At 37.3% G+C, this 26,772-nt stretch overlaps 6 protein-coding genes across 11 annotated transcripts; 3 read left to right on the top strand and 3 right to left on the bottom strand.

The window, feature by feature from the left end:
* Positions 1-1,234: 1,234 nt before the first annotated feature.
* On the top strand, positions 1,235-3,141 carry LOC119982667 (galactinol synthase 2-like). Its single transcript, XM_038826154.1, has 3 exons — positions 1,235-1,620; positions 1,926-2,246; positions 2,438-3,141. Exons 1-3 carry the CDS (start codon positions 1,297-1,299, stop codon positions 2,798-2,800), a joined length of 1,008 nt encoding a protein of 335 aa, XP_038682082.1. The 5' UTR covers positions 1,235-1,296; the 3' UTR covers positions 2,801-3,141.
* A 1,256-nt stretch (positions 3,142-4,397) lies between these two features.
* LOC119982669 (ADP-ribosylation factor 2-like) lies at positions 4,398-7,437 on the bottom strand. Of its 4 annotated transcripts, none has more exons than XM_038826156.1 (7): positions 7,286-7,437; positions 6,334-6,492; positions 5,867-5,937; positions 5,201-5,320; positions 4,938-5,056; positions 4,746-4,827; positions 4,398-4,610 (listed from the first exon to the last, which is right to left on the bottom strand). In XM_038826156.1, exons 2-7 carry the CDS (start codon positions 6,479-6,481, stop codon positions 4,605-4,607), a joined length of 546 nt encoding a protein of 181 aa, XP_038682084.1. In that variant the 5' UTR covers positions 6,482-6,492; positions 7,286-7,437; the 3' UTR covers positions 4,398-4,604. The 4 variants fall into 4 exon arrangements, with proteins under 4 accessions (XP_038682084.1, XP_038682086.1, XP_038682085.1 ...); XM_038826158.1 differs by having other exon boundaries at positions 7,256-7,378; XM_038826157.1 differs by having other exon boundaries at positions 7,237-7,370.
* Positions 7,438-8,290: 853 nt separating this feature from the next.
* Positions 8,291-12,033, bottom strand: LOC119982676 (nitrogen regulatory protein P-II homolog). The gene is made up of 8 exons (XM_038826163.1): positions 11,767-12,033; positions 11,601-11,646; positions 11,409-11,436; positions 9,715-9,802; positions 9,346-9,413; positions 9,009-9,078; positions 8,734-8,769; positions 8,291-8,610 (listed from the first exon to the last, which is right to left on the bottom strand). Exons 1-8 carry the CDS (start codon positions 11,954-11,956, stop codon positions 8,546-8,548), a joined length of 591 nt encoding a protein of 196 aa, XP_038682091.1. The 5' UTR covers positions 11,957-12,033; the 3' UTR covers positions 8,291-8,545.
* Positions 12,034-12,189: 156 nt separating this feature from the next.
* Positions 12,190-15,477, top strand: LOC119982677. Of its 3 annotated transcripts, none has more exons than XM_038826166.1 (4): positions 12,190-12,378; positions 12,550-12,624; positions 14,393-14,522; positions 15,215-15,477. In XM_038826166.1, exons 1-4 carry the CDS (start codon positions 12,223-12,225, stop codon positions 15,217-15,219), a joined length of 366 nt encoding a protein of 121 aa, XP_038682094.1. In that variant the 5' UTR covers positions 12,190-12,222; the 3' UTR covers positions 15,220-15,477. The 3 variants fall into 3 exon arrangements, with proteins under 3 accessions (XP_038682094.1, XP_038682093.1, XP_038682092.1); XM_038826165.1 differs by having other exon boundaries at positions 15,209-15,477; XM_038826164.1 differs by lacking the exon at positions 15,215-15,477 and having other exon boundaries at positions 12,192-12,378; positions 14,393-14,777.
* A 2,495-nt stretch (positions 15,478-17,972) lies between these two features.
* LOC119982815 (boron transporter 1-like) lies at positions 17,973-21,900 on the top strand. Its single transcript, XM_038826390.1, is given in 12 exon segments — positions 17,973-18,313; positions 18,406-18,493; positions 18,495-18,772; positions 18,876-19,014; positions 19,101-19,266; positions 19,360-19,526; positions 19,692-19,865; positions 20,136-20,231; positions 20,356-20,493; positions 20,612-20,931; positions 21,008-21,275; positions 21,373-21,900. Coding segments are annotated over 12 exon segments (2,241 nt in total). The 5' UTR covers positions 17,973-18,209; the 3' UTR covers positions 21,676-21,900.
* A 995-nt stretch (positions 21,901-22,895) lies between these two features.
* On the bottom strand, positions 22,896-23,500 carry LOC119982816. The gene has a single exon (XM_038826391.1). It carries the CDS (start codon positions 23,387-23,389, stop codon positions 23,039-23,041), a length of 351 nt encoding a protein of 116 aa, XP_038682319.1. The 5' UTR covers positions 23,390-23,500; the 3' UTR covers positions 22,896-23,038.
* Positions 23,501-26,772: the final 3,272 nt, after the last annotated feature.

Raw genomic sequence — 26,772 nt, 5'->3', positions numbered from 1 at the left:
CAGTATAGTGTACTTGTCAATTGATATAAGAAAAAAATGGATTAAGGGGCTCCGCAATTAGTTTCAAATTGTAGAGTCTACAATTGGAATCCAATGGCTTGAGAGATGTGCCACATCACACTATATTTTTGTTCTTTCATTTTTAAAATTTGTATGTCTTTTTCTTCACCATTGAATATAAATTGTAGACTCTAAGGAATTGCGGAGCCCCCAAATCCGAAAAAAAATATCCTAATATATTGCTATTTAAGAAAACAAGGCCATTAACCCAAACACAAAATGACACGCCATCACATATATAAAAATTAAAAAATGCAATTCATTGACCTATAACTTTGATTGCGGTAACAAATCAAATCCGAACCGTACAAGTAAGGCCCCTCCCCCATGAGTTATTTGGTTTAGCGTTATTTGGTTTCATTCGATGTAATAAATTTATAAGTTTAAGTCGCTTAATTTATTGGATATTGGTGATAATTTATTTGTATTCAAGAACTAATTATATTGCATTTTGAATTTATTAGATATGCTGGATTTCATATTTATAAAAAAAAATTTATTTTAGGGAATGAGGGCCTCAGTTTCTTAACTTGTCTAGGGCCTCCAAAATGCTATAGACGACCCTATATGCTTTCAAGCGGGACCCACCAACATTTTTCTTTTTTCTTTTGAAAAGACTACGTATAACCGCGAAGAATAAGTATAACCGCGAAGAATTTATTTTATGATAACAAAATTACACCTAACGTTACGATAATAACCTAATTAATTATAAACCGAAACCAAAGAAAGAAGACACAGATTCAAGAAACAAAAAAAAAAACCTAAACAATCATCAGAAAACACCGAGATGACAATACTATTTGGAGATGAAACGAGACTAACTAAACAAACAACCATAAAACACACAAAACTTATTTTTCTTAATCTGAATATGATTATATAATAATATTATTTCAATACTGGCTTTCAAATCCACGTCACATGGTACGTGAAATCATAGCTTATCTTCCAGTTCTATCTATGAAACATCGGGTCCAATCGAGATCCTTCCCGTATATCCACCTCCACCGTATGATCCTCTCATAGGGACACGTGTAAGGCGGGAAGTCCTAGATCACAGAATAACATGACATAGTCTTTTTACATTAATATTTCGCTCCATTCTGATTCCGTTGCCTTTTCAAGCCTATTTAAACCCCTCACCACCCCCCTCCATGGAAGAAACCAAACCAGAGCCAGAGCCAGAGCCAGAGCCAAAGCCAAAGCCAGTCCTAAAGCCTTCCTCTCTCAGAAATGGCTCCAGAGCTTACGATGAAGCAGACCGGATTCACCAAACCAGCGGTGACCCTGCCGAGCAGGGCCTACGTGACCTTCTTGGCCGGGAATGGAGACTACGTGAAAGGCGTGGTGGGCTTGGCAAAGGGATTAAGGAAGGCTAAATCAGCGTATCCGTTGGTGGTCGCCTGTTTGCCGGACGTGCCCGAGGAGCATCGCCAGATTCTGGACTCACAGGGCTGCATAGTCCGTGTGATCGAACCCGTTTATCCTCCCGAGAACCAGACCCAGTTTGCCATGGCGTATTACGTCATCAACTACTCTAAGCTCCGTATTTGGGAGGTACGATAAGTTAGACATGGCATTCATTCTATCACTAGAAAGTAGAAACATCCATGATTCCATTGACAAAAATTGTCTAAGACTAACAATCCCACTTCCTTCTTGCATAATCCAATCGAGATGTTTATAAGTAAAATTCATTTCTTTTCATATAGAAGACGCGTTTTCTAAGCTTAGACTTCCCATGAATAACGGATCTGTGCGTGTCCTGATCAGAGCGGAAAATATCTCTGATGTGTTGGGTTGAGAACTTCAACAAATACCCCTTTGAATTTGATAATTTAAAATTTTTGTGTTGTGTGCAGTTTGTGGAGTACAGTAAGATGATATACTTGGACGGTGACATTCAAGTGTTCGACAATATAGACCATCTGTTTGATCTCCAAGATGGGCACTTCTATGCAGTAATGGATTGCTTCTGCGAGAAAACATGGAGTCACACTCAACAATACAATATCGGTTACTGTCAACAATGCCCGGACAAGGTGAAGTGGCCAGCGGAGATGGGTAACCCACCGTCTCTCTACTTCAATGCTGGAATGTTCGTGTATGAACCCAGTCTCTCCACCTATGAAGATCTCTTGACCACCGTCAAAACTACTCCCCCAACTCCTTTCGCCGAGCAGGTTTGTTTAATTCATATATTCAGTGTTTGGGATATGGGATAGTGTGTTGTCACGCGTTGGGCTTAAATCCAACTTACTATGTTATCAGGAGATAAAATTCTATGCGAACGGACCTGACGCGGTTTAATTAGGCCTATATCGGATGTTCAAAAAACAAATTTGTATGAATTTGACAATTTGTGGTGGTGCAGGACTTTTTGAACATGTACTTCAGGGACATCTACAAGCCTATTCCAATGGGTTACAATCTTGTGCTTGCGAATCTTTGGAGGCACCCGGAGAATGTTGAGCTTGAGAAAGTGAAGGTTGTGCACTACTGTGCGGCGGGGTCGAAGCCGTGGAGGTACACTGGTATAGAAGAGAATATGCAGAGGGAGGACATCAAGATGTTGGTCCAGAAATGGCGGGACATATATGATGATGAATCCTTGGACTACAAGAAACCTACTGTGGCCGCGGATGGAGAACCTGGGCTGGTGAATATGGAGCCGTTCATAGCGGCTTTGTCGGAAGCTGGGGCTGTTCAGTATGTGACAGCTCCATCTGCTGCTTAATTGAAAGAGAGGCTCTGGTTTGGTCACTGTTGATGGAAAGGAGGAGTAGTAATTTTATAGGGTAATTGAAGCACAAGTTCTCTAATTGAATTGTCTTTAGGAATGAAAAGACAATTGGGCCCATTTAGAGAAGAAAAAATAAGCTTCTAATTATTATTTTTCTTTTTCGTCTTTTTTTTTTCACCTCCATTTTCTTGATATAGTGTGTCCTAAGTATATACTATATGTATGTTTGGTGTGTGTTGTGAATAGTCCATGAATGGCAGTATAAAGGAGTACTGTCTAATGTCTATTCCTCCCATGGAGTTTCAATGAAATGAATGTAGTTATTACTAAAATAACTTAAGAATTTTCTCCCTTCTATTTTACTGACTCAACGGGACCACAGCCCTCTCATAGCCCAACATGACCTGGCCATAGCCAAGGTCTACGAAGAATCTAATCTAAAAGGTCCATGGCCTGGGCAAACAACATGACATAGCCACGGCCTATGAAGAGCCCAACAGGCCCATGGCCTAGGCAATATCTGACACAAAGAGTCCATGGCCCATCTCTCCAACAAGCCCACGGTCTGAACAAACGTCAACTAAATCGGCCCATAGACCTTGCAAGTCACGAAGGCCCGTCCTAGCCCAGCACTCAGGTATCATGCACGGGCCACGTGGGGCAAACGTCAGGTCCATAATCATCCCATTCCCAACCATGTAGGGATTCCCCTATTAGAGGTAAACATATGGGTGCTATTGGCTATTTGGCTTTGCTTTATAGAAGAGGATTCTATCACACTCCTCTTTGTTTGGATACTATGCTTTTTATATTTTAGTAGGAATTGTAAATTCGATCTTATATGTGGGATGTTTGGTATGAAATGAAAAGGAAAGATCAGTCACTGACATCGCCAAGAACTTTGCAAGTTGTTTTAGGTAGAATTGCTAAGGTTTGTTCTGGGAGGTAGCGGTGGAATCTTTTAGAAGCTGGTTCCTGTGTTTGATACCATCTATTTCAATGCACTGTTGAGGACATTTGGGTCGACTACATGAGTCTAAAAAAAATCATCGGGAATCCACCACATGTATTTATTTTCACCATTCATTTCTATCACGGAGAAGGCAGGCATTTGAGGTAATTAGAAAGATGAAAAAAGAGCTATTTGGATCCGCATGTGATGACCTATATAGATGGTAGATGTTTCTTTTCGGAGGATCAAGGTGCTTATGGAACTGGCAAACAAGTACAAGGCCGTTCAGAACTTGTCGTAGAAGATGGCCCCACGTTGGGACTTCAAGTGAAATTTCTGGAAGTTCAGGTAGCCTCATGAAGGAAACGTTCTGAGAGTCTTGTAAGTGATGGCTACGCATGGCTGTGAAAGGGTTGGAGAGTCTAGCAAAGTGGGCAGCTTGGCAGAACTCACGCATCAAGGAATAAGGAATTATACGGCGCTCAGGACTACCATCAGACAAGTGTTAAATGATTCATGGTTTGGCGACTTAGAAAATGTAATCTGTCATGAATCATTGAATCAGAATGCTACTTGGGCACAAGAATTCAATGTGTGGGAAGGTTGATAGCAAGAAAAACAAGACAACAGCAGAGAAAATAGGCAGAAAGATGAAAATTTTGAAATGTGAGAATTATTCTGCAACTACTGGGTAAACAATAGCGCAATGTTTGCATGAGAAAAACACAAATAATCTGACTCAAGTAACAAAGATTCTATAAAGTAATGGTACGGTAAAACAAAATAAGAAATAACCAGCCGTGTGTTCCAGAACTTGCTGCAATCCAAAACTCAGAATTCTACCGTCTATGCCTGAAATCACAACGAAAAACGAAAATTTACGTGGTATAATTCTTTTCCAGTAATTAAAAATATTTTTAAAAAAGGGTAGAAAGGACTGCTGCCCGTAATAATACCAATCACAGGAGTAGTAATGTCGTACTATACCTTGTTTGCAATATTATTTGAGAGCCAGTCAAGTCCTTCATACAGCCCCTCACCAGAAGTGGCGCATGTACTCTGGATATACCTGCAGAACAAGACATACAGTGGTCATGGAAATAGTAATTTTGCTTGTCGTGAAGTGGGGATGAGGGGTTGGTTAATTGCTACTAGTTGGTTGAGCTAGTTCTACATTACCAGTGGCGCTGACGGAGAGAGTGAAGACCAAGCTTATCAGTTATCTCAGCAGCATTCATAGCATTTGGCAGATCTTGCTTGTTAGCAAACACTAGCAACACTGCCTCTCTCAATTCATCCTGTAAAAATGATGAAAAGCATCAAGATCAGAGGAAAATATCAAAGTCAGAAGATCTGAAGCATTCAGCAGAAATTTCTCTGAATGCAAACTCTCTCACAATTCCACAACTATTGCCAATTATATGAGATTCTTAAATTGATACCTCATTCAACATCCTGTGTAGCTCATCCCTGGCCTCAACCACACGGTCTCGGTCATTGCTATCAACAACAAAGATGAGCCCTTGAGTGTTTTGAAAGTAATGTCTCCACAAAGGTCGGATCTGGAGAGACAAAAATGAAAGCTAATCAGCTATAATGATGATGAAATCTGAATCCTCAAATTTCCATACCCAAGTAAACACACTAATACAAACACAACAAAATTAGAGCAGAAAGGATCTAAGGTTATCTATAATCAGTCAATTAAGAATCTACAAACAATGAATTAGAAGAAAAAACAATGACGACAGTTTTTTTGCAGAAGAAGTAACATTTAGAGAGAGGAGGCAGTGTGATGGACTCTGCTTTTACTTGTTAATTATTTTAAGTGAGACTATCCTCTAGGATATATATACAAAATCTTAAGTGATAAAAGAGCGTCGGCAAGTAAAAAGCAAATAAAGAACAAAATATAAGCCAATATAGATCTTGCAAGCAAAAGAGTTAAGATCATCTTGGCAAAGGCTAATCACTAGTTAAACCACTTATCACAAGATAAACGACAACATATGTATCACCGCAATCCCAAGAAGCCAATGGATGCAAAAACAATAGAACTGCCCAGAAGTCAGTGAGTTCAGGTCTCAACAAATTCCAAACTTACGTACCTTGTCCTGGCCCCCGACATCCCAGACTGTAAAGCTAATGTTCTTGTATTCTACAGTCTCCACATTAAACCCTGATCAAACAATTATTCGCCATTAGCACAAAAGAAAACTTACTTGGCAAAGAAATCAAAATTAACAACTTAAAGGGGGAAAAAAAAAAAAAAGAAGCACCAAGGCTTGCACAAGATCTATGTTAAGAGACTGAAGTTCAAAATTGAGTATACCAGTCACTGTTTTAAAAAAATCATCTACCTAACAATTTAAGCAACTTGTTAAAGACTAAATAGTAAAGTTTCCCCACAACACACAGAGAAAAAAAGAACTAAACTTAAGAGATGAAAAAAAAAATGGCACGATTAAAGAAGAGTCTTTCTAGTTTGTGAAAATCAGCAGATAACAGTTTTGATCCAAAATTGAAATAGACTATCAAGATTATATTCATACGTCAATGATACATTTGAACTTACCAATAGTGGGAATGGTGGTCACAATCTCTCCCAGCTTAAGTTTGTAGAGAATGGTGGTCTTACCAGCAGCATCAAGACCCACCATGAGGATACGCATCTCCTTCTTGGCAAAGAGCCGACTAAAAAGCTTGGTGAATGAAAGCCCCATTTTTTTCAAGCCTGTTAACACAACCAATCCCTCAAATCAAAATCTGAAATTAGTTTCACACATCATATCACCAACAGAGCTAGGGTGTTGGGCATTGCAACCAACACATACAACCATTTCAAAAGGAATCTATAGGATGCAGTGACAACTAGAACAACCTCATCAAGTTGGCATTCAGAAAATATTGTGCCTTCTGAAATCTGAACCGCAACTTCTAAAAAGAACCATGTACCAAAACCCTCACAATATTTGTTGTTTTACGAAAAGGAGGGCGTCTTCTCTAATTGAGGATAGATAATTCTCACGAGTAACAAGAACAACAAAGTAACAAAGTACCATGAAATCAAAATCAAAATCAAAGAAAATATAATTTCTAATTCAATAAATATTAACAGATCTGAATACAATTAACGAAATCTCAAAACAATGACACCTAAAACATGGATTGTACCTCTTTTTATCATTAGATCAAGCAGCAGAGACAGAATAATGCATCAGTTTAAAATACCCCACTCGCGCGATCAAAAGAAACAAAAAAAGCACGCGATCATGAGATTCCCAATTTCGCTACTTACGTAAAAATCCGAAATTCAAATCAGGATTTTCAACATAAAAGGGAGATCAGATCAAATGTGGAAGGACAATGACAAATCGAGAACAAATTCAGTAAACGAAGCAAAGAAAATATTGAATCGGATCGAACAGAAAGCCGCCCAACTTTCAGAAGATCTGAACCAAATACAATAGATCCACACCTTAAAAGGAAGAACAAACCGAGAATTTAGGGAGAGAGAGAGGACTTGCCCGAGAGGAGAGTGGGTTGGGCGAGGAAAGCGAGCAAGAGAAATCTCCCTGTCCGTTCTTCACACGGTTTTTAACAGCCTTGGTACGTGTTTTGTGTGTTTCTACTTTCTACAAGAGAATAAGATTTAACTTTAAAGATGATTTATGTTGAGGAGGATTTAAAGTGCGGACTTAAAATCACCCCACTTAAATATCGATAAATAAAATAATAAATGAGACTAATTATTTAGTATCTCATATGTTTTAAATCAACGATGAAATTAAAATGCCTAAATAAATATGATTTACAAGTGTTCGTATGAGATAAATCTCTTTTTTTTGAAACAAAAATTTGGAGAGGAGTAGGATTCGAATTCACGATCTAATGGGTGGATGATCATTTACATACAATGTGATTGTCGTTCAACCAACGACTCACTTGCACGAGAGAACTCTTGAACTTTAAAAACTTAAAAATATATATATTGAATGCAGATAAGTGAAATAAGACTAGTTATTTTGAATTTCACATATTTTAAATAAAAGAACATAAATCCTTATTTATCCATATTTTAAGTTCGCATGAGATAATTCTTGTTTTTTTTAAAAAAAAAAATTTGTCAGGTAGGCCTTTCATCTCTACGTTTCCGCTATTGATTTGTGCGTTGCGTGGTTTATCACGCCGTTAAAGCTTGGCCTGCTACCTGGATTTGGCTGGAGATTGGCAATGAGGATACTTATCTCCCTGATGGAAATAGGGACATTGGACGCGCCAAAGACACGGAATAAGTACCATCAACCAACCATGTCTTGGACATCAAACATTCAGAGAGCATCGAGCACAAATAATAAGGAAATTGCACAATTACAGCCTAAGCATCCCCACAACAGACAGTGGTTGCACTGTCCTAATTTCAAGAATGTAGCTCAACTTGAAATAATCAATTGTAACCACCCATCACTTCTTGTTTCTTTGTTCTGGATTTTCAATATCATAGTGGAATGGTTTAGTTAGAACCACAGTAATGAAGCAACAGAGAGTGGATTTTCATTGTCATTATTATTAATGTATCTTGCCTTGCAGCAGGATGAAGATACCATAAACTCTCTTCCTAACATGATCTATGAGAATGATAGCATTAGTATCGAAACCTTCTAAGATCTGCAGGAAATAAGTTCCATGAAAAAAAACAAGATGGGATATTGGGTGCAGGTCCTAACTAGAAATGAAAGAGGTGTAGTTGACGATTGCGATGCCCATAGTTCTGCAACACGAACACTTCATGTTGCAGAGCTCAGCTCTGATCTCCCACCTGTCATCCTCTCGGCTTCTTCTCCACGTTCACCTGAAATTCATACATTTTAAGGGAGATAAGTAATTTCAATGACACTGTCATGTTGTTATGGGAGAATAGAAAAAGAGATCTAGCATTGAAAGTTTTTTTGTTATCTAGAAGAAAGTAAGGTACCCGTGCGAACTCTTATTACATCTGAAACAGGCACCACTGCATAGAAACCAAGCCCAGTTACAACAATGATACAACATTTGCACACATATACAATTTTGCTTAACGAAAATCCAGATCACAGCATAAATGAAAGACCCACGTAGAAAAGGAACAACTTCAGATATAATTTTTAGCAATCTCATAGCAATTGCCTCAATGTTCAAGAAAAGAGAACAAAGAATTTCAAATTCTAGAGAAGAAAGCTGAAGTGAAGTTCAAATAATTTGAATTCTTACAAAATATCTTTCCATCACCAATCTCCCCAGTCCTTGCCTCGTCAACGATTTTTTCTATCACAGCTTCAACCTAAAGCAATGTCCAAAAACCAGAATCCAATTGGCAATAGTTTAGCTATGAACTATAGTGGACGAAAAATAAAAAAGAAAAAAAAAACACCAATCACGCTTTAAAGATCCCTCTATAACATGCAGCAACTGTGCATTGAAACAAAACATAATGTCATAACAGGAGAACGGAATGGCTTACACACTGGAATTGGAAGATCGGGACAAGATAGGGCTGCTTAAATACCAGCAGCTAGACCCCTTTTTAGAGGGTCTAAATTGTACATACCTGGTCTTTGCTCACTACAATCTCCATCTTTACTTTAGCAACAAACTTGTCTTCAGAAAATTCCGATCCTGGATAGTAGCAGACAATAACATATAAGGAAAGAACAGTACCTAGAAAAAAGAAGGTAGTATTCTCACCCTAACTGAAAGAATGAGAAGATTATAAAAAGGAATCCATGAAAAGGAGAAGGTTTTGAGTTGGCAAAGGGTTTCTCCTCATGCTGTATGGCTCATCACAAGAGGGACTTTAAGAAAAGGCAAAGACAATAGAGGTTATAAACGTGTATGGTGAAACTATTTTGTATTATTAACATGGTTCTACTGTGGATTAGAAAAGAAACTTCAGCACTTCAATAAGAAAACTAATTACCAGCCTGCCTCTCAGTGGAACCTCCTTGAGCACCAAATCCTCGAACATCAGAAACTGTAACACCTCGAATACCCATTTTCAACAGAGCCTTTACTTGCCATAGCAGCAAGACAAAAAGAAAAAAAAAACAGTGAAATAGTAAAGACAAACTAGCTAAGCAAGGTAGGCTAAATAAAGTCTTTTACGGGCACAAAAATACCATCACTTTTCTGTCTTTAGTAAAATGTGGATTCTACAATCAAAGGGGGAAAAGCCAAAACCGGTACTGGAAGATGGAATTAGGACTACTGACCATGAGGCATATACAAATGCAAACAAGTTTTAACAGTCACCCTATGCATCTTAGACTGGGGAAAGGAATGTCAAACTGGGTGCCTATTTGATTGCTAACTGTTATTACAGATAACCAGGAGTTGTGTTCAACATTTACAAGTTAACTTCAATATTTTTCATATGAGAAAAGGGGTAATGAAGACAAAAATGCTTATGGATATTATAGTATCTTGAGCCGAGCTAGGATAACATCCAGATAAATATATATATCTGTTTCTAGTAACTTAGGACGTGACTTCTCCAGCAAGTGCAAAATACACAGCATAATATCATATGTAACTTGAAGATAAAAAATATTATGCTATTCCTACTTCATTCTCCACTTGGCTGAAACATGCAAATGACTGAAAGCTAAACGACTCTATGGGATTAGATTAACCACTAGAATAGAAGAAAGGCCCTCAGAAACTCATAAAAAAACTCAAGATTAGAACATGTGAGGCACTCATGAGGCAAGACGCTAAAGGAAGCATCTAACTCGAACTAAAGCATCAGTGTCAAGAAAAATTACGAGGGAATACAGAATCTCAAGGTTTTCATCACAACAACAGGTCTCAATGCTGTCCAAACAAAACCATGAAAGGCAAACTTGATAAGCATATGATGGATAATTTTGACATACGGCAAATGACGTTAAACAAACAAACAGACTTAGTCAATTATTCATAGAGGGTCATTATCTTAATTCTTAAGTCTCAAACTGCAACATTCCTAAATGTGCCATTCATCGGTCTCCAACTGCCACATTATTCCTAAATGTGCCATTCCTTGGTCTCCAACTGCCACGTTACTCCTAAATGTCACTGATTATCTCTCTATTCCAAGAAGTATTTCCTGAAGACATCGTTAAGCCAATTGGCCTCATGAATGCTCTTCGAATGGTAAATTCGATATCTTGATCATCTCTGTCAGCACAACTTTGACTTCAAAAGAGTTTATGGATGATATTATTGTTCAAAATGCGGTAAAGCTTTCACAGTAATTACGCATACAATGTACCAACATTTAATTCAAAATTCACGTGGACACTTGTTATGAAGGCACATTTAACATGTGTGGTCGACTTCCTAATTGTTGACCCATATTTAACATATTTGTTTGAGCTAAAGATTTTCAAGTTCATGTATGGAGGAAAAAATGCAATACTCCACAGAAGAAGCTCAAATTTCTACCCTATAACAAATAAAATTTCCAATCAATTACTAGATCAAATTAAGAACACAACTAACAACGGAAATTCTACATGCAATACAGAAGCAGTGGTCAAGGATCATCAGACATTAATGTATAAAGAGCACAACTCGCAAAGGAAATTCTACAAGAACTACACAAAGCAGCGACCAAGGTTCACTAGCTCTTACAGATGAAACTTGTGGGACTCGCCAGGGCCTGTGTTGAGAACATTAAATGAAACAAATCAGCTCTTCCACCGAAACAAGATAAATACTCCAAGAAAAAGAAAAATGCTATGGTGATATGGCCTACGCATGTATACATAATCGGAAGCAAATCTCAGAAAAGAAAAAATGAACGGTTTCTTCGAAGAAAATCACCTGAGAATTGCCTCCACTTTGTAAAATTTGACATCCGGAACATAATCTGCGACCAACCAAACACGAAATCGTCAAATTAAGGAAAAAATGTCGGTAAATCAGGAATATGTTCAAGAAGGATTAAATGTAGTGAAAATAAATGTGGAATTGAAGTCTCCAATCCTACCAGGAGAGCTTTGGGCTCTAATTACAGGAAGAGGAGACGAACTTCTGGCTTGCTTAAGAGTCGCAACGTTGAGCCGAGAGAACCGACTACCTCCGAACTTGAGGCGCATCGAAGCGGATTCAAGAGAAGGAAGCTCTCTGAGGTTGGAATGGAGAGGAGTGAGTACGCCTGCTTTCGCCATAGCAGCCATGATCGTTCCTTGTTGAATGTCTTGAATGTGGAAGAATCAGAGCAGTTGAGAGTTGAGAGTTGAGACTGACCAGCCTCGATATTATACACGCTGAAGTGAAATGACGAATGAACGCCACTTGGATCTTTGAGGCCGAATGGGCCTCCAGTGAACTTATGAGATATGAGAAAACCCATCAACGGCCCAATCAGCCCATGAGAAATAAATCCAATATTAGAGAAAATAAAACAAAATTGACTGTTGGCTGTTGGTGCTGAAGCGAGCGAATGGCTGCAGAGAAGGGATCGAGGGAAGCCGAAGAGGAGTACGTGTACCGAATCAGTACGGCGGCGGAGTGGGAGGAGTTCCAGAAAAATGGATCCATTTTCGGTGGAGAGCTTGACAAGTCCTCTGGCTTCATCCATCTAAGCAAGCTCGACCAGGTCACTCTTTCTCTCTTTCATTTCCTTGATTCGGTCTCAGAAGATCAGTCGATTGATTTCGTCGGTTTACCTTTTCGTGGAGTATTTTTTTCCGAATTTTAAATTTCGAATGTGAATGCTGAAGTTTGGAAGATTAACGAAGGCCGGATATTATGTTTTATTCCATTGTAGGTACAATCAACTTTACAGAATTTTTTCCTTAACACGAAGGTGGATTTGTACTTGCTTCAAATTGATGCTAAAAAGGTATGCGTATACTCCTTTTCAAGCCTTCAGTTTGGTATTTGTGGAATTGGAAGTAAACTGTGAATCGAATAAAGAAATTGTGAATACTGCTGAGACCTTTGACCATCAAAAACGTGTCTTTATTATTAGGGTTTATCAATTAGAAGGGTAATAGCATCTACATATCCATCTTTATGTTTTTTTTCTCCTTCCGTTTGGGTGTTCAATGTTATGCTTTGGTTGAAGAAACTTAAGGTTTATGTCTTTGCTGATTAGTGTAGAATATATTATGGCTTCAGTTCATCAATTATCTTGCTTTATTAAACTCAAAATGATTTAACCTATTGTCCAATAGAATCGTCTCGGATATTAGTCCGATATTGGTTGGACTTACATATATGGCTGAAAAGGTCAGTTTTTTTCTTTTTGACACCATTGTTTTGGAAAGAAAAAAAAAAGAAAAAAGTGGAGGCTGGAACATTGAAAATGGTTAAATCAAACCTTTTACAAGAAAATATACTCATTCTTGTGCTCTCTAATTGTATCCTTAGAATGGAACATCTTGCTTCAATTCATCGATTATCTTGCTTTATTAATTTCAAAATGATCTAAACTGTTGTCCAATAGAATCATCTCGGATATTGGTCCAATATTGGTTGGACTTACATATATGCTGAAAAGGTTGGTTTTGAGGCTCATAGAGAACATCCTCCTCATACAAGTGAAGTATTCCTTTTGACACCATTGTTTGGGAAAGGGGGAAAAGTAGAGGATGGGACATTGAAAATGGTTAAAGTAAACCTCTTACAAGAAAATACACACATTTTTGTGCTCTCTAATTGTATCCTTAGAATGGAACATCTTGAAAGATACTAACTGATTTTAATGTTAATTTCTTTGCACATGCACTGAGTAATGGTAAAGGCCAAAAGAGTACCAAAACAAAAGAACAATGATAAACGACTTGCCAAGTCTGTCTACGGACAAGCCCAAATCAAGAGGAAGAAATCCCGACACCACATAACATGAGGATTGCAGAGAACTGTTCAATCTAAAGAGAGATCTACGATCTTCCATAAACCCTTCAAGCAAATTAAAAGATGTGTTCGAGCCTTTTAAGTCTTATACATAGCAACCTAAGGTTCTATTTTACAAAATGAGACACCAATTTCCTCATTCTATGAAAATTCAGTTCATTCCTATTTGCTTTAAGCTGTTTAAGACAGAGGACCACGTAGCTGTAAGCATTTCAACATTTGGTGGATATGAAGAGTTAACAGAAGTACAGAACTATTTACAAGATAGCACTTTTTTTTTTTCTGAGCGACCACATTCCTTTACTGTGTAATCACGATACACAAGTATACGTCTACAGTGGCTACAAAGCATTTTTTTTGTTATTGAAAGTTTTGAGTTTTTGCACATGCACCTTTTGCTGGCCTGTAAAAAGTGGGCTATTAGTGTTTTTTTTGTCCTCTGTTTATTATCCATAGACTTAACACTATCTCCTGCATATAATATTGCAATGAGTTTATAAATGAAGACATTGAAGTCATCAAAGTTTTTGATTTGTTGAAATATAAGACAACGGAATAGTACAGGATTGACCCTAATTATGAACCCTTAGTTGTAGATACTGCCGAGAAGGAATTGTTGTTCTACTTAATTTTCCTTTTGTTGGATTTATTAAACTCAAAACTTAATCTTTATTCTACTATTGATTGGAGTCCAAAATCTTCTTGGGCCCTGATGAGTGATGATATTTGCATTTTTAAATTTCTATTTGCAGCTTGGAGATGGGTTGATATATGAAATTGTGGATGGTTCCAACAGCTTCCCTCATTTCTATGGCCCTTCACGGAGTTTCAGTCCTCTCCCTTTAAGTGCAGTTACCAAAGCAGAGAAGCTTTCGCTGTCAGGTGACCGATTTACGTGTTGTTTTCTGATCTAATAATTTCCTGGTTAGTATAGTGGAGACAAAGGGGGGCTGAGATTATCATCCATTTGTTGTTATTCTAACAATTTGGGGTTGCAACATAAACCGTATACAGCCAAAACTCTTGTGCTATTAAAAGGAAATGTTAAGTATTTGTCCTGTCCAGAAATTTGGTGTAAGAATCTTATGTCATTCTAAAGGGGGAGGTGCTACTTATATATACTTTACTTGGTGTTAAGACCCTACTTAGTCTCATACGCTTAGTTTTCAATACCATTTATTATGAATCCAGAACTCTATGTAGATGCTTAGACATATGTGGTTTCAATTATATGACCTTAGTTGAGAAAATAAGTAATATATTGACCTTCCCATTACATATAGGTCTCATGATCGAATCAGCTGAGAAAAATAGATAGAATGATTAAGAGAACCATGATTGTAATTAAAATATAAACAGATAGAGAAAGAAATGATTAAGAAAATCATATTAATTGTCTGTGTAGAGAATTAAAAACGTTTTCTTTTCCACTTTATTGGACTTTAAAAACCGACATCATTTAACAAAAGAAAGTTGGTACATAAAAAACCTTGGTAATGTTAGGCAGTTGTTGTTTGTTCTAAAAATATGTAAGCTTTGACAAAATGCTTAATCAAGTGCATTTGCAGGAACAGAGTGATGTGATTATGTAAAGCTTCCTCCATCATCAAAGCTTGGCCTACCCACTAAAACCAAATAGTTGTATTGAAACTGGAATATGTGCCTTTTTTGGAAGGTGGGTTTGTCTTTGCCTCTGAATCCTTCAAAAAAAAAGGGGCTGTGCGAGACAAAATCATTTTGAATGCAACTCCAGCATAATAAAGAGGAGTGAAAAAGGAGTCCTTTAGAAAAGAAAAGAAAAGAAACAAATAAAGATTGAAAACAATTTTCGCTTGCATCTGGACCTTTTGTAGTTGCACTTACTATTGTTCAAATACTCTTTTGTGGGTCAGTAGGGCTGGCAAAGAAATTGGTTCCTAGTCGGTTTTGGGTCGAATAACAACATATTTTTATGAAATATTTACATGTCAAGACTCTAACCTGGATTAGATTTCGGATGTACTTAATTGACCAAATCATGATTGATTTAAATCTGGATAAGTAAATCAAACAACAATCTAATTCGGGTTAAGGTTTGAACAATTAAATTAGACAAAAATTTTGTGTTTGGATCCGGATCCAGTTCTAAATCTGACAAAAATTTTGTGTTTGGACTCAGATTTCGGACATATAACTCATGTTCAAACTTTGTTTAATCTGGGTCGGACAAATTTGGTCATCCAGATTGGTGTTTGTGCTAATCATGCAGCGCTTGAAAACAAATTGTGACAGAGAGCATGGAAGCAGTGTTGATTCTTCTACCAAATACATCACACTTCCCACTACCTAAAAAGGGAAGGAAAAAAAAAAGATGTAAAGAAAAGTAGCAAGAAAAGGTTTAGTATTTTAACTTTTAAAGGAATGGAATGAATACACTCTTCACGGAACGTCTCGACATGAAGTGATGAAATGACAAGTCCATGCCCAATAATTTTATAATTCTACTCGGAAACAAAGAGATTGTGTGCTCTTCTTGCCAAGATTGACAAAAGATAGGGTTCTCTTGTGTTTTCTCTATCTTCTTTTTTCTTTTAAAGGAAATGTTAACTTGTGTCCTCACGACACTAGATAATAATGAAACAAAAGTGTATTGATATCTGAAAAAGATATATAAAAGTGAGATAATGTTCATGTCACGTTGTAATCAATCCTTAACAAATGTTTTTAGGACACCTGTTAATATTATCATTCTTTTTAAAAAAACGTCTTTTTTTTTTCGTGTTTTATGTTTCCTAGGTTTTTTAAAAATGAAATGTTCTTAAAACATTTGATAAATGAAATAAATATGGTGAGAGAGTATTATCACGCATGCCACGTGGTGTATCCTAAACCATTGCTCTTAGAACACCTATTGTTTTATATTTTTTGAAAAATGAAAACAAAAAATACATGAAAAATACACAAACCAACCCTTGTTTTGTTTTTATCAGAACACCCATTATCTTCTACCCTGTAAATCTGTGATGACGACATTTGCCAAAGACAAATTCAGAAAAAAACACTGTAAATATTTTTTTTTCTCCACGTCATTTTGTTGACATTTCTTACTTTAGCAACATTACATTGCAAATGGATTATATAAAGAAAGGAAAATATTATAAAAAAAAATAATTGTGTGAATTATTTTAGAAATGTTTGACTTTATCTGCCAATGAGTTGGCTCTGGTGGTGTATATCATGCATTTAGCAGCTTTAATTGGACGATTAAAGATAACATAAATAAAATAAAATAAAACTTGCTTTGATTGATACCTACTTGATACCTCTGCATCTGAAAGTCGAAGCAATTAAACAATATAAATATGAAGTCACTTGTAAGCATAATTTCTGTAAAATATTCTTTTTAACAAAATCACAGCGCACGCTCATTTGTAGAGCATACTATGAATCTTCTAATTAATTTAATTGTCCTAAGCAAATTCAATATCTGAACGAATATCCTATAATATACATTATCTTTAACCCAGAACCACATCATATAAGCTTTTCCTTTGGAAATCAGATATGGGTCTTGACTCAAATCGTCAATCCACGCATACAAGCTTGTCATTTGGAAATCAAATATGGACCTAAACTCGAGTCGTCAGGCTCAATAACAACACCATATAAGCTTGTCCTTTGGACATTTGACATGGGTCTAGACTTTAGTCATCAATCCATGCATACAGAAATTTCTCACCTGGTGACAAGTAAGTTCGGTCAAATCTCAATGTGTGGCCACAAGGGTATTGTGGCCAGTGGGAATCAAACTCAGGACTAAGGGTGAAAACGATCGGTTTTTGACATAAATGTAACCAACCGGTCGGTCGGTCAGTCGTTGTCGATTTTTTTGACTTCTGTCGGTTCTAAATTTTATTAAAAACCGACCATTCGATAGGTTAACAGTTTGATTCGGTTTTTCGATAAATTTTATACAGTCCTACTCAAGACCTCCCAAGTCCATACCTTTTGCCCCCCGCCCAAGCTATTTAAATAATGTGTTTGTTATTTGCTTGGTTTCTAAGAGAAAGGAAGTCAACTTGACTAGTGGCAGTGATGTGCTCAAATAATAATGCAGAGGCAAAACTAAAGTGTGAGCATCATCATCTCTTGTTCCATCTCCTCTTGATCACCCAACTTAATCCAACAGCTCATATTACTTCAAGTAGGTCCAGTGAATCTATGAATGGTCACAATGAGGGATCCATCTAATATGAGGAAATCACAGAAGATGCAGAGGATTGGTGTCCCTAAAGCCAGAGATAATTGAGAGGACGTTCAACACTCTAATTTGCTTCTCTAACCCTCTTTGCTGTCTGTAGTACAAAACAAAACTACCCACCATGCACCTTCCTTGATGCCTTTGATTACTATATATTATAACATCCCATATTCCCCTCTTCTCTGCCCACACATTGTAAAACAAAGTTAGAACTTCTGCACATTTTTTTGTCTTTGACATTCTGTAGGTACCCAAATCATGTAACTTGATTAGTATCACTGTCTCACAGACTCTTGGGATTGTGCATCGCTTGTTTTCGAGATCAAACGATGGAAGAGACGTTCGTGCCTTTTCGCGGAATCAAGAATGATATTCGGGGGAGATTGATGTGTTACAAGCAAGACTGGACTGGTGGGTTCAAGGCAGGTTTCAGGTACATGTATAATTTATCAGGTTGAATAGCATTTCTGCTGTTATTTTTACCGGTAGTATTGTTTGCTTGATTCAAATGCATTGTTTTTGCAGGATTTTGGCTCCAACCACATACATATTCTTCGCTTCCGCGATTCCGGTCATTTCATTTGGCGAGCAACTGGAGAGGGATACTGGTAATTGATCTCAAATTATACCCGTTGGCTTACTTGATGAATAAGTATAAATGTAGGTTTAATCTAAATCTTGAATGGTTTCTACTTTCAGAGGGAGTCCTCACAGCAGTTCAAACCCTCGCATCCACTGCACTTTGCGGGATTATACATTCGATCATCGGTGGACAACCTCTGCTGATACTAGGAGTTGCAGAGCCTACTGTCATTATGTACACATTTATGTTCAACTTTGCGAAAGAGAGATCGGATTTGGGTCGCGACATGTTTCTCGCTTGGACTGGATGGTTAGCTGTTTTCTGCATCGATTTTCCCTGAATTTATGCCAAAATACCATGTCCAGTATAGAATTTCTTTGACATAACTTGTCTGGTCATGTTCTTTATTCAGGGTATGTGTCTGGACAGCAATCTTGCTGTTCTTGCTGGCCATCTTAGGCGCTTGTTCAATTATCAATAGGTTTACTCGTGTCGCCGGAGAATTGTTCGGTCTGCTCATCGCAATGCTCTTCATGCAACAAGCCATCAAAGTAAGAGTCAACTTCACTTCTATACTACACTGTCATATTTTTCTGCTAAAAGTCTTTAAGGTTCTTAAAATCATTTGCTTGTTCAGGGACTTGTCGATGAGTTTCGCATTCCGAAACGATCAGACCCAAAATTGACAGAGTTCATACCTTCTTGGAGGTTTTCAAATGGGATGTTCGCTCTGGTTTTGTCATTTGGTTTGCTTCTAACTGCATTGAGAAGCAGAAAGGCAAGATCCTGGAGATATGGATCTGGTAAAGTTACAGAAGGATTCTTCTATATGAGTTGGCAATGACTTTTTGGATATTCAGTATCTTCTTTACTAAAATTATTAATTTTTTGAACAGGTTGGCTTAGAAGCCTCATAGCAGACTATGGAGTGCCATTAATGGTTGTAGTCTGGACTGCTATTTCCTACATACCAAAGGAAAGTGTCCCGGAAGGGATCCCGCGCCGTCTCTTTAGCCCGAATCCTTGGTCTCCTGGTGCATATGCGAACTGGACTGTCATTAAGGCAAGTATAATATCAGCATACCATGTACCTCCGTAAAAGATTAAACCGATCATCATCAAAGCCTTTATCCCAAAAGTTTGAGATCGGCTACATGAGTTTAAGAGAATATCAACGAAAATCTACAACGCGTATTAGTTTTCTAACCATTTACCTGAAATATGACAGGAAATGCTAAATGTTCCAATCTTCTACATAATTGGAGCTTTCATTCCTGCATCAATGATTGCAGTACTTTACTACTTCGACCATAGTGTAGCATCTCAACTTGCTCAGCAAAAAGACTTCAACTTAAGAAAGCCCCCTTCATATCATTACGACTTACTTCTTCTCGGATTTTTGGTACGTAAACTCCCTTCCACCTTTCACTTTTAGTTTTTTTGATAACCGTGAATTCTCCAACCCAACATGTTCACCGGACAGTTGGGTTAGCTTTAAAGTGGGGCAGCCAATCCAGCCCGCTCCACGCTGACGATAGGTAAGACCGGGCCAAAGCCCATGTGGGGAGAATGAGGCCAAACCCCACAAAGGATAGTTGGAAAATCTCTCCCTCAAATGGAGTTATCCATAATTCTCAAACCTGATATCAAATTACATCTTTCTTGGTGGCAGACATTACTTTGTGGACTTATTGGAATCCCTCCCTCAAATGGAGTTATCCCACAATCTCCAATGCATACAAAGAGTCTGGCTACTCTTAAACACCAGGTAGTTTCCATTCCTTCTGCTAAAACATGAAATATTCCTTCTTTTTGTTTTCCTGAGGCTACATAGGACCTCATAATTCATAAGAACAAGCTTTTCTCACGACAGTCTTTGTCTATTCATGCAGTTGCTTCGTAATCGGCTTGTTGCATCTGCGCGCGGAAGTGTGAGAAAGAATGAAAGCTTGGGGCAGCTGTATGGAAACATGCAAGAAGCATATCAACAAATGCAGACCCCTTTAATATATCAAAATCCCGCAGACAGAGTATGATTACTTTATATATCCCCATGAAAAACAGAAATAGTATTCAGTTTCTTTAAGTCATCAGACTCAAGATTTTCTCCTATTCTGTGACCTGAGTCCTTTAAATCTTTCTAAGCAGGGCCTAAAGGACTTGAAGGAATCAACAATTCAAGCAGTTTCAAGTATGGGAAACATGAATGCCCCAGTTGATGAAACAGTGTTTGACATTGAGAAGGAAATCGATGATCTATTGCCCGTTGAAGTGAAAGAACAACGTCTCAGTAACTTGCTTCAAGCTACAATGGTGGGAGGATGTGTTGCAGCCCTCCCAGTTCTAAAAATGATCCCAACTTCAGTCCTCTGGGGCTACTTTGCCTTTATGGCCATAGAAAGTTTACCTGGAAACCAGTTTTGGGAGAGGATATTATTGCTATTCACTGCTCCAAGCAGAAGATACAAGTAATAACCCTATGCCCTGCACTTTTTTACTTACTTAGTGTTCTATTAGTCCCTTACTCTAAACATGTATGTGCAGAGTCCTTGAAGATTACCATGCCACTTTTGTCGAAACTGTGCCGTTCAAGACAATTGCGACATTTACCATGTTCCAAACAACTTATTTGCTCGCATGTTTTGGACTTACTTGGGTTCCAATTGCCGGTCTAATGTTTCCTCTGATGATCATGATTCTGGTACCTATACGACAATACTTTCTTCCTAAGTTTTTCAAAGGGGTACATCTTCAAGACTTGGATGCAGCAGAGTATGAAGAGGCACCAGCTTTACCGTTCAATCTTGCAACGGTACGACTTCTTCTCTAACAACACAAAGAATCATCTTAATCCACATTTTAACTTCTCTAAGCACTTTAGGGTTATAACAATTTCTCTATTTTTACAGGAGGCGGAGCTGGGTGCTGGAGCTTCTCCTTATGCAGGGGACACTGAGATTTTAGATGAAGTTATAACTAGAAGTCGCGGGGAATTTAAGCATACGGGCAGTCCTAAGATTACAAGCTCCACAGCAACACCAGCAAATGACCCCAGAGTCCTTCAAAGCCCAAGTATTTCCTACAGTCCTCGGTTAAGCGAACTAAAAGGGGAGAGCAGTCCCAAAGCTAGTCCAAGAGGACCAAGTCCAAGAGCAGTAGAACTAGGATCATCTAAATTGGGCAAGAGTCCTTCAACCTCAGCATCAAACTAGCAGAGGAAGTTACTCCATTTTAATTCAGTATGTTGTTTTCGCTTGGAAATGTTGAGACATATGCCTTCTTTTTTTCGCTCTTATTGGTACGAGAAATTTGTACAATAGATATAAATCTCTTTTCTCGTAGCGACTTTCTAGTGAACATTGTTTACGCTCAATTGCATAGACATTTCCCTTCCTAAGAGTTGGAGTATGATAATCAGAGCAGATTCTATCTAGCAAGCTCATAGTTGGCTTTGTACTAGCCCCGTTGGGGATGTTATAAATTCCAGAAAAACTACAACTTGATGAAGCCACAAAAAATGAGGCCACCCACAAGGATCCATTCTTGCCAATTCCCACTAGATTCATTCAATAACATTCATTCCTTGGCCAACGACCACAACATATTGTAAAGGACATGAAAGCCAATGCTAATTCCTTAAACTATCTTATAGGTTCATGACCCTAAAAGCGGCGCGGCCCCAGGTTTGATGATTCTAGAGTACATAACTCTTTATCACCATAAAGATACATTTTGAAAATACAAGCGAATGATGCAAGAAATTGCAGATCTGATAAGACAAAGCAATGAAGCTTATGTTGAAGTGCTACCCTGGCTATTTCTTGTCCTGTCATTATACTCATAAGTCATAAAGAGAAAAGGAGAAAAGAAGAAAAGAGAGATATTTCAATTAGGAACCACAAACCTGAGGTAAAAGGAGGGTGGTTTTGGAACAGTCATGAAGGAAAAGAAGGGTTTAGAATTCTTCAGAACAAGCATTCAAGTGAACTGTGTAGATATATGATATGTACAAGGGTCCTACATTCTCAATTGCAAGTAGAAATGAAAAGCTATTTGGTGAAGAAGGTGAAGTCGTTTTCACAACAATTGCTGACTTGCCGACCTTTTATTCTCATGATCTCAAGATACTTGTCTTTTTGTATAAAATTCAATGAAAAGCTTGTCTTTAGATTCTGTATAAGAACAAACAGAGATGCTTGAAGGGATTGATGTGAATAAACCCGAACAAGACCATTCCAAGTGGAGAGATTTGACATACTAGTTGACTGCATATCTCCCTAAACCAGCAGGACTGTCTCACTCTAAGATGTCATCTCCAATCCATTCAATGTAGGACAATTCATTCCATTCCAAGTAGGGCAACTCGCAAGCAGAGATGCTCAAAGAATAAATTAAACCCATGACGTCTAGGGTTTCAATCAAAAAAATCAGCACAAGCAAATCAAAGAAATTCTCAAATTGATATGAAAAAAGATCAATACTTTCTGGTCATAATCATCAATCACAAGATAAACAAAGCAAAGTAAGAGTGGAATAGAATTACAGATTAGATGATTCCGCCTCGAATCCAGAGGGTTAAACTGGACGGTTGAGATCGAAATCTTGTCTCTTCTCTCCGATTTTAGGATTTTCATTGGTCTTGGAAGAATTAGCATTGCTTTCTGATCTGGATTGTTCGTCCTCGGCAAAATCCTCCCACGTGAACGATGGGGTCCAAGTGGATTTCGTCGGCTCTTGTTTTTGTTTTTCCTTTCTGTTCTCCTTTGACTCGCCCGAACCCATCAGCATCTGGGTATGAACTTCACGGATATTTCGAACCAAATTGTAGAAAGTATTGATCTTCTCCTCCTCTTCTTCTTCCTTTTCACGATCATCAATGGCGGAACCTTCCTTTTTCCCTCCTCCTTCCCTGTGCTTCCTCTTCATCACTACTAGTTTTCGTTGCCTTGTCTTCAAATCATCTCGTGAATTTTATACAAACTCCACTCCACATGCTGTGTTCAGATTTCAAGAAGATGAGCAGAGGAAAAAATGAAAAATAACATAAACTAATTTCGTGTTTCGTACGGTATATAAAATTTAAAAATTTAAAGAAATCTTAAATGACTTACTTACCCTCAGCAACCACAGTAACATATAACATATAACATATAACATTAGTGTAGGAAGTGGGAGCGCAAACATCTCAAAAATATTATCCGCTTTATATCATGAACTCACGCACACGAATTTGTTGTTCTCGGGCCTTCACAAATTTATTTTTCATTAGTCATCGACATTTGTTCGTAGGACCCAAAAATGTGTCCTAGTTTGAGAGATCCTTTATTTATATACCTATCGATTGAATTATATCAATTCGATATGAGATATTATTATTGACAATTAGATTAGATATGCATAGTTAGGAAATATTCAATGCTCCTAGATTATTTCATGTCATACGTTGATGTGGTGTATTATGACCAATAAGATGATGTTATCTCAGAGGTTGTTGGTATCAATTTGTGATGGTCAGTAATGATTTGAAATTTGAATTATATAAATTAAATTTTCATTTCTCTTCTTAAAAAAAAATTCATTTCTAAACTCCTATGATATATGGGCACAACAATCTCCACAATGATACCATTTTTGGCACCATATCAGCTTAATGACGTGGCAAACTTGGAACACTAAAAGGAATTAATCATTTTAAATGGGCAAAAGAGTACTTTTCATCCCTCAATTATTGGTCGGGTTTCATTTTCGTCCCTTAGCTTTTTTTCTTCCCTTTTTCGTCCCCCAACTATGGGAAAGTACCATGTTTATCCCTCGAATAAATCCGGCCATTGAAAAATCCTACGTGGCATCATGTTGTTCGTCAGATCAGGTTTTTTCTAACCTCAATATTACTTGAAAGGACAAAAATGATACTTTTCAATAGTTGAGGGACATAAATGGGAGAAAAAAAAAGCTTAGGGACAAAAATGAAACTTGCCCCATAATTGAGGGACGAAAAGTATCTTTTTGCCTTTTAAATGAGAATTCAAATTCAACTCTCTAGTCTTCATATTAACACTATGTGATTAAATTATTGTAATATATAATAAATATATGTATTATTTTGGGTGGGTGGGTGGGTCTTAATTTAATATTTATGTCCAAAATTAAGATATAAATCTCCATATAAAAGTTGTATTCCACACAACTTTATTGACCAAGCCTCTAATGATGCTTTGTGTTGGCAAACTTAATATTATAATTAGGTACCATTGATTAAAGTAATTAAGATGAGAGGAGCAAAAGTTGTTGCTTCAACTTTGCTTTTATTCTCTTTGTTTCTTTGTAATTTTGTATTTATTCAATTTATACTTTTTTTTTCACACAAGTAGGTCACACTTAGTAAGCTCAGTGAGACGGGCCGTAGTAATGCGAAAGCCCAGCATTAGAGGCTATATTGATACAGGCCTAGAATTTAGAGGACAAGGCCCAATTCATTTCCAGATACTTTTATGGGCCATGATTTTATAGTCATATCAACTGGATTATCAACTGCTGAAATTCATATCATTATTGTTAACAAATTGTGAAACGTTAACAAAGAAAAAAAAGAGTTATAACTTAGAGCATCCACACAAATTTCACTTAATATATTCCCTAAAATACATATAAAATGTCACGGTTCCCTATTTTACAGATTCTCTATTCAATCAACGCTACTTTAAATTATCTTTATGGCTTTATGGTTAAGGATATGAATAGTGGTTCCTTATGTATATGTTCTCTAAAATAGTAAAATATGGAATCTTTAAGTAATCTGATGCAGATCGTATTTTTGACTAGTTCTTTATATTTGTTCCCTAAATCCTAAATTAGATAAAGAATTATGTTTACGTGATCTGACGGGATACCTCATAAGTCAAAATCAGAGAGCAAAAAATATCTGCACTAGTAAGTTAACATGCTTGTGTCGTCATATGCTTGACAAAGCCACATTTCGATGATGTCATTGACTCATTGGACTGCATGCTGTTGTCATTAATGTCATTGTTGGATTTGATCGTCCATTATATAAATGCCGTGGGTAAGATCGTAATTTTACGCTACAAAAAATAGACATTTCTTAGTCGTAAGATAATGCATCATGCATGCGACATGTTCTTGATGTTTGGGAGAGCGACTTGCAGTTCATTTGCCACGTGTTCATGACGTTTTGCTATGACGCCATATACCACCTACACCTTCTTATTAGGGCAAATGCAATGGTGAAGTGGTATTGGGTCAACAAAGATGTTGTCTTTTGCTGATGTGGCTGTATTGTAAAATGGGTTTTGCTTATGTGGCTGTATTGGGATAAGTGTTTTGCTGATGTGGATGTATTGATATTTGATGTTTTGGTGTAGTTTTGTTGTGGATAATATGGAGGAATGGAATGTTGTTGGGTTGGATGGAAAGAGAAAGTGTGTGGGAAGAAAAAGTGTATAGAAATTTGTGTTTTGCTGATGTGGCTGTATTAGAATACGTGTTTGACTTGACTTTTTGTGTAATAGAGGTGGGACCGGGCCAACAAAAATGTTGGCCCAGCAAATTCATTCCCATTGCATTTGCCCTTATGTTTTAGGTGGCCCATTAGTGTTTTTAAATTCAAAAAGGGGGAGATTATTAAATAATGTATGAATTGATGTAGTTGATTAATTTGTTGATAAAGTTATATTGATTTGTTGTAATCTAAGACACCTTTTTTCTGTATCATGATGTTGTAGATGAAGGTTGTAAAAACCAAACCGATCATCGAATCGGAAATTTTTATTATTTGATGGTTTATTGAATCGGGATTTGATCGGAGACAAATCAAATGAACATAATAATTACGTCAATAACACGTCTTCATTGAAAATTTCCCAATAATTCAGAGGCTCTTAACATTAAAAAAAATAGTGAAACAAACTCACAACAAAGTGAGACCAACAATCATCTCAAAATCGAATTCAAGTGCCAACTTTAACTATTTAGAACAAGCTCAAGAAGAAAATAACCGGTATGCACGAATCGATCGATTCAACTGGAAATCATCCAATTCTCTCAAAAGAGGTTCAGTTCTTTCATTCCCCGATTTGTATGTCATCAACCGAATCTGATAGAGTTTTAGTTGATGGTTAGATCGACCAGCCGATCCAATCCGGTTTAATTTTTACAACCTTGTAGTTGATATATTGCTTAACAATGTCCCTGAGTATCGATTAAAAAGCAATGATTCATGATTTATGATTGGATCATAGCACGACCATTTATGTGACGTTCTCTTTTCACATTTTCACACCAAATCTTTT

Source organism: Tripterygium wilfordii, chromosome 17 (assembly GCF_013401445.1).
Source record: "Tripterygium wilfordii isolate XIE 37 chromosome 17, ASM1340144v1, whole genome shotgun sequence".
NCBI classification, from domain to species: Eukaryota; Viridiplantae; Streptophyta; class Magnoliopsida; order Celastrales; family Celastraceae; genus Tripterygium; species Tripterygium wilfordii.
Note: the sequence above shows the minus strand (reverse complement) of the source record. Positions and strands in the feature narration are given on the sequence as shown.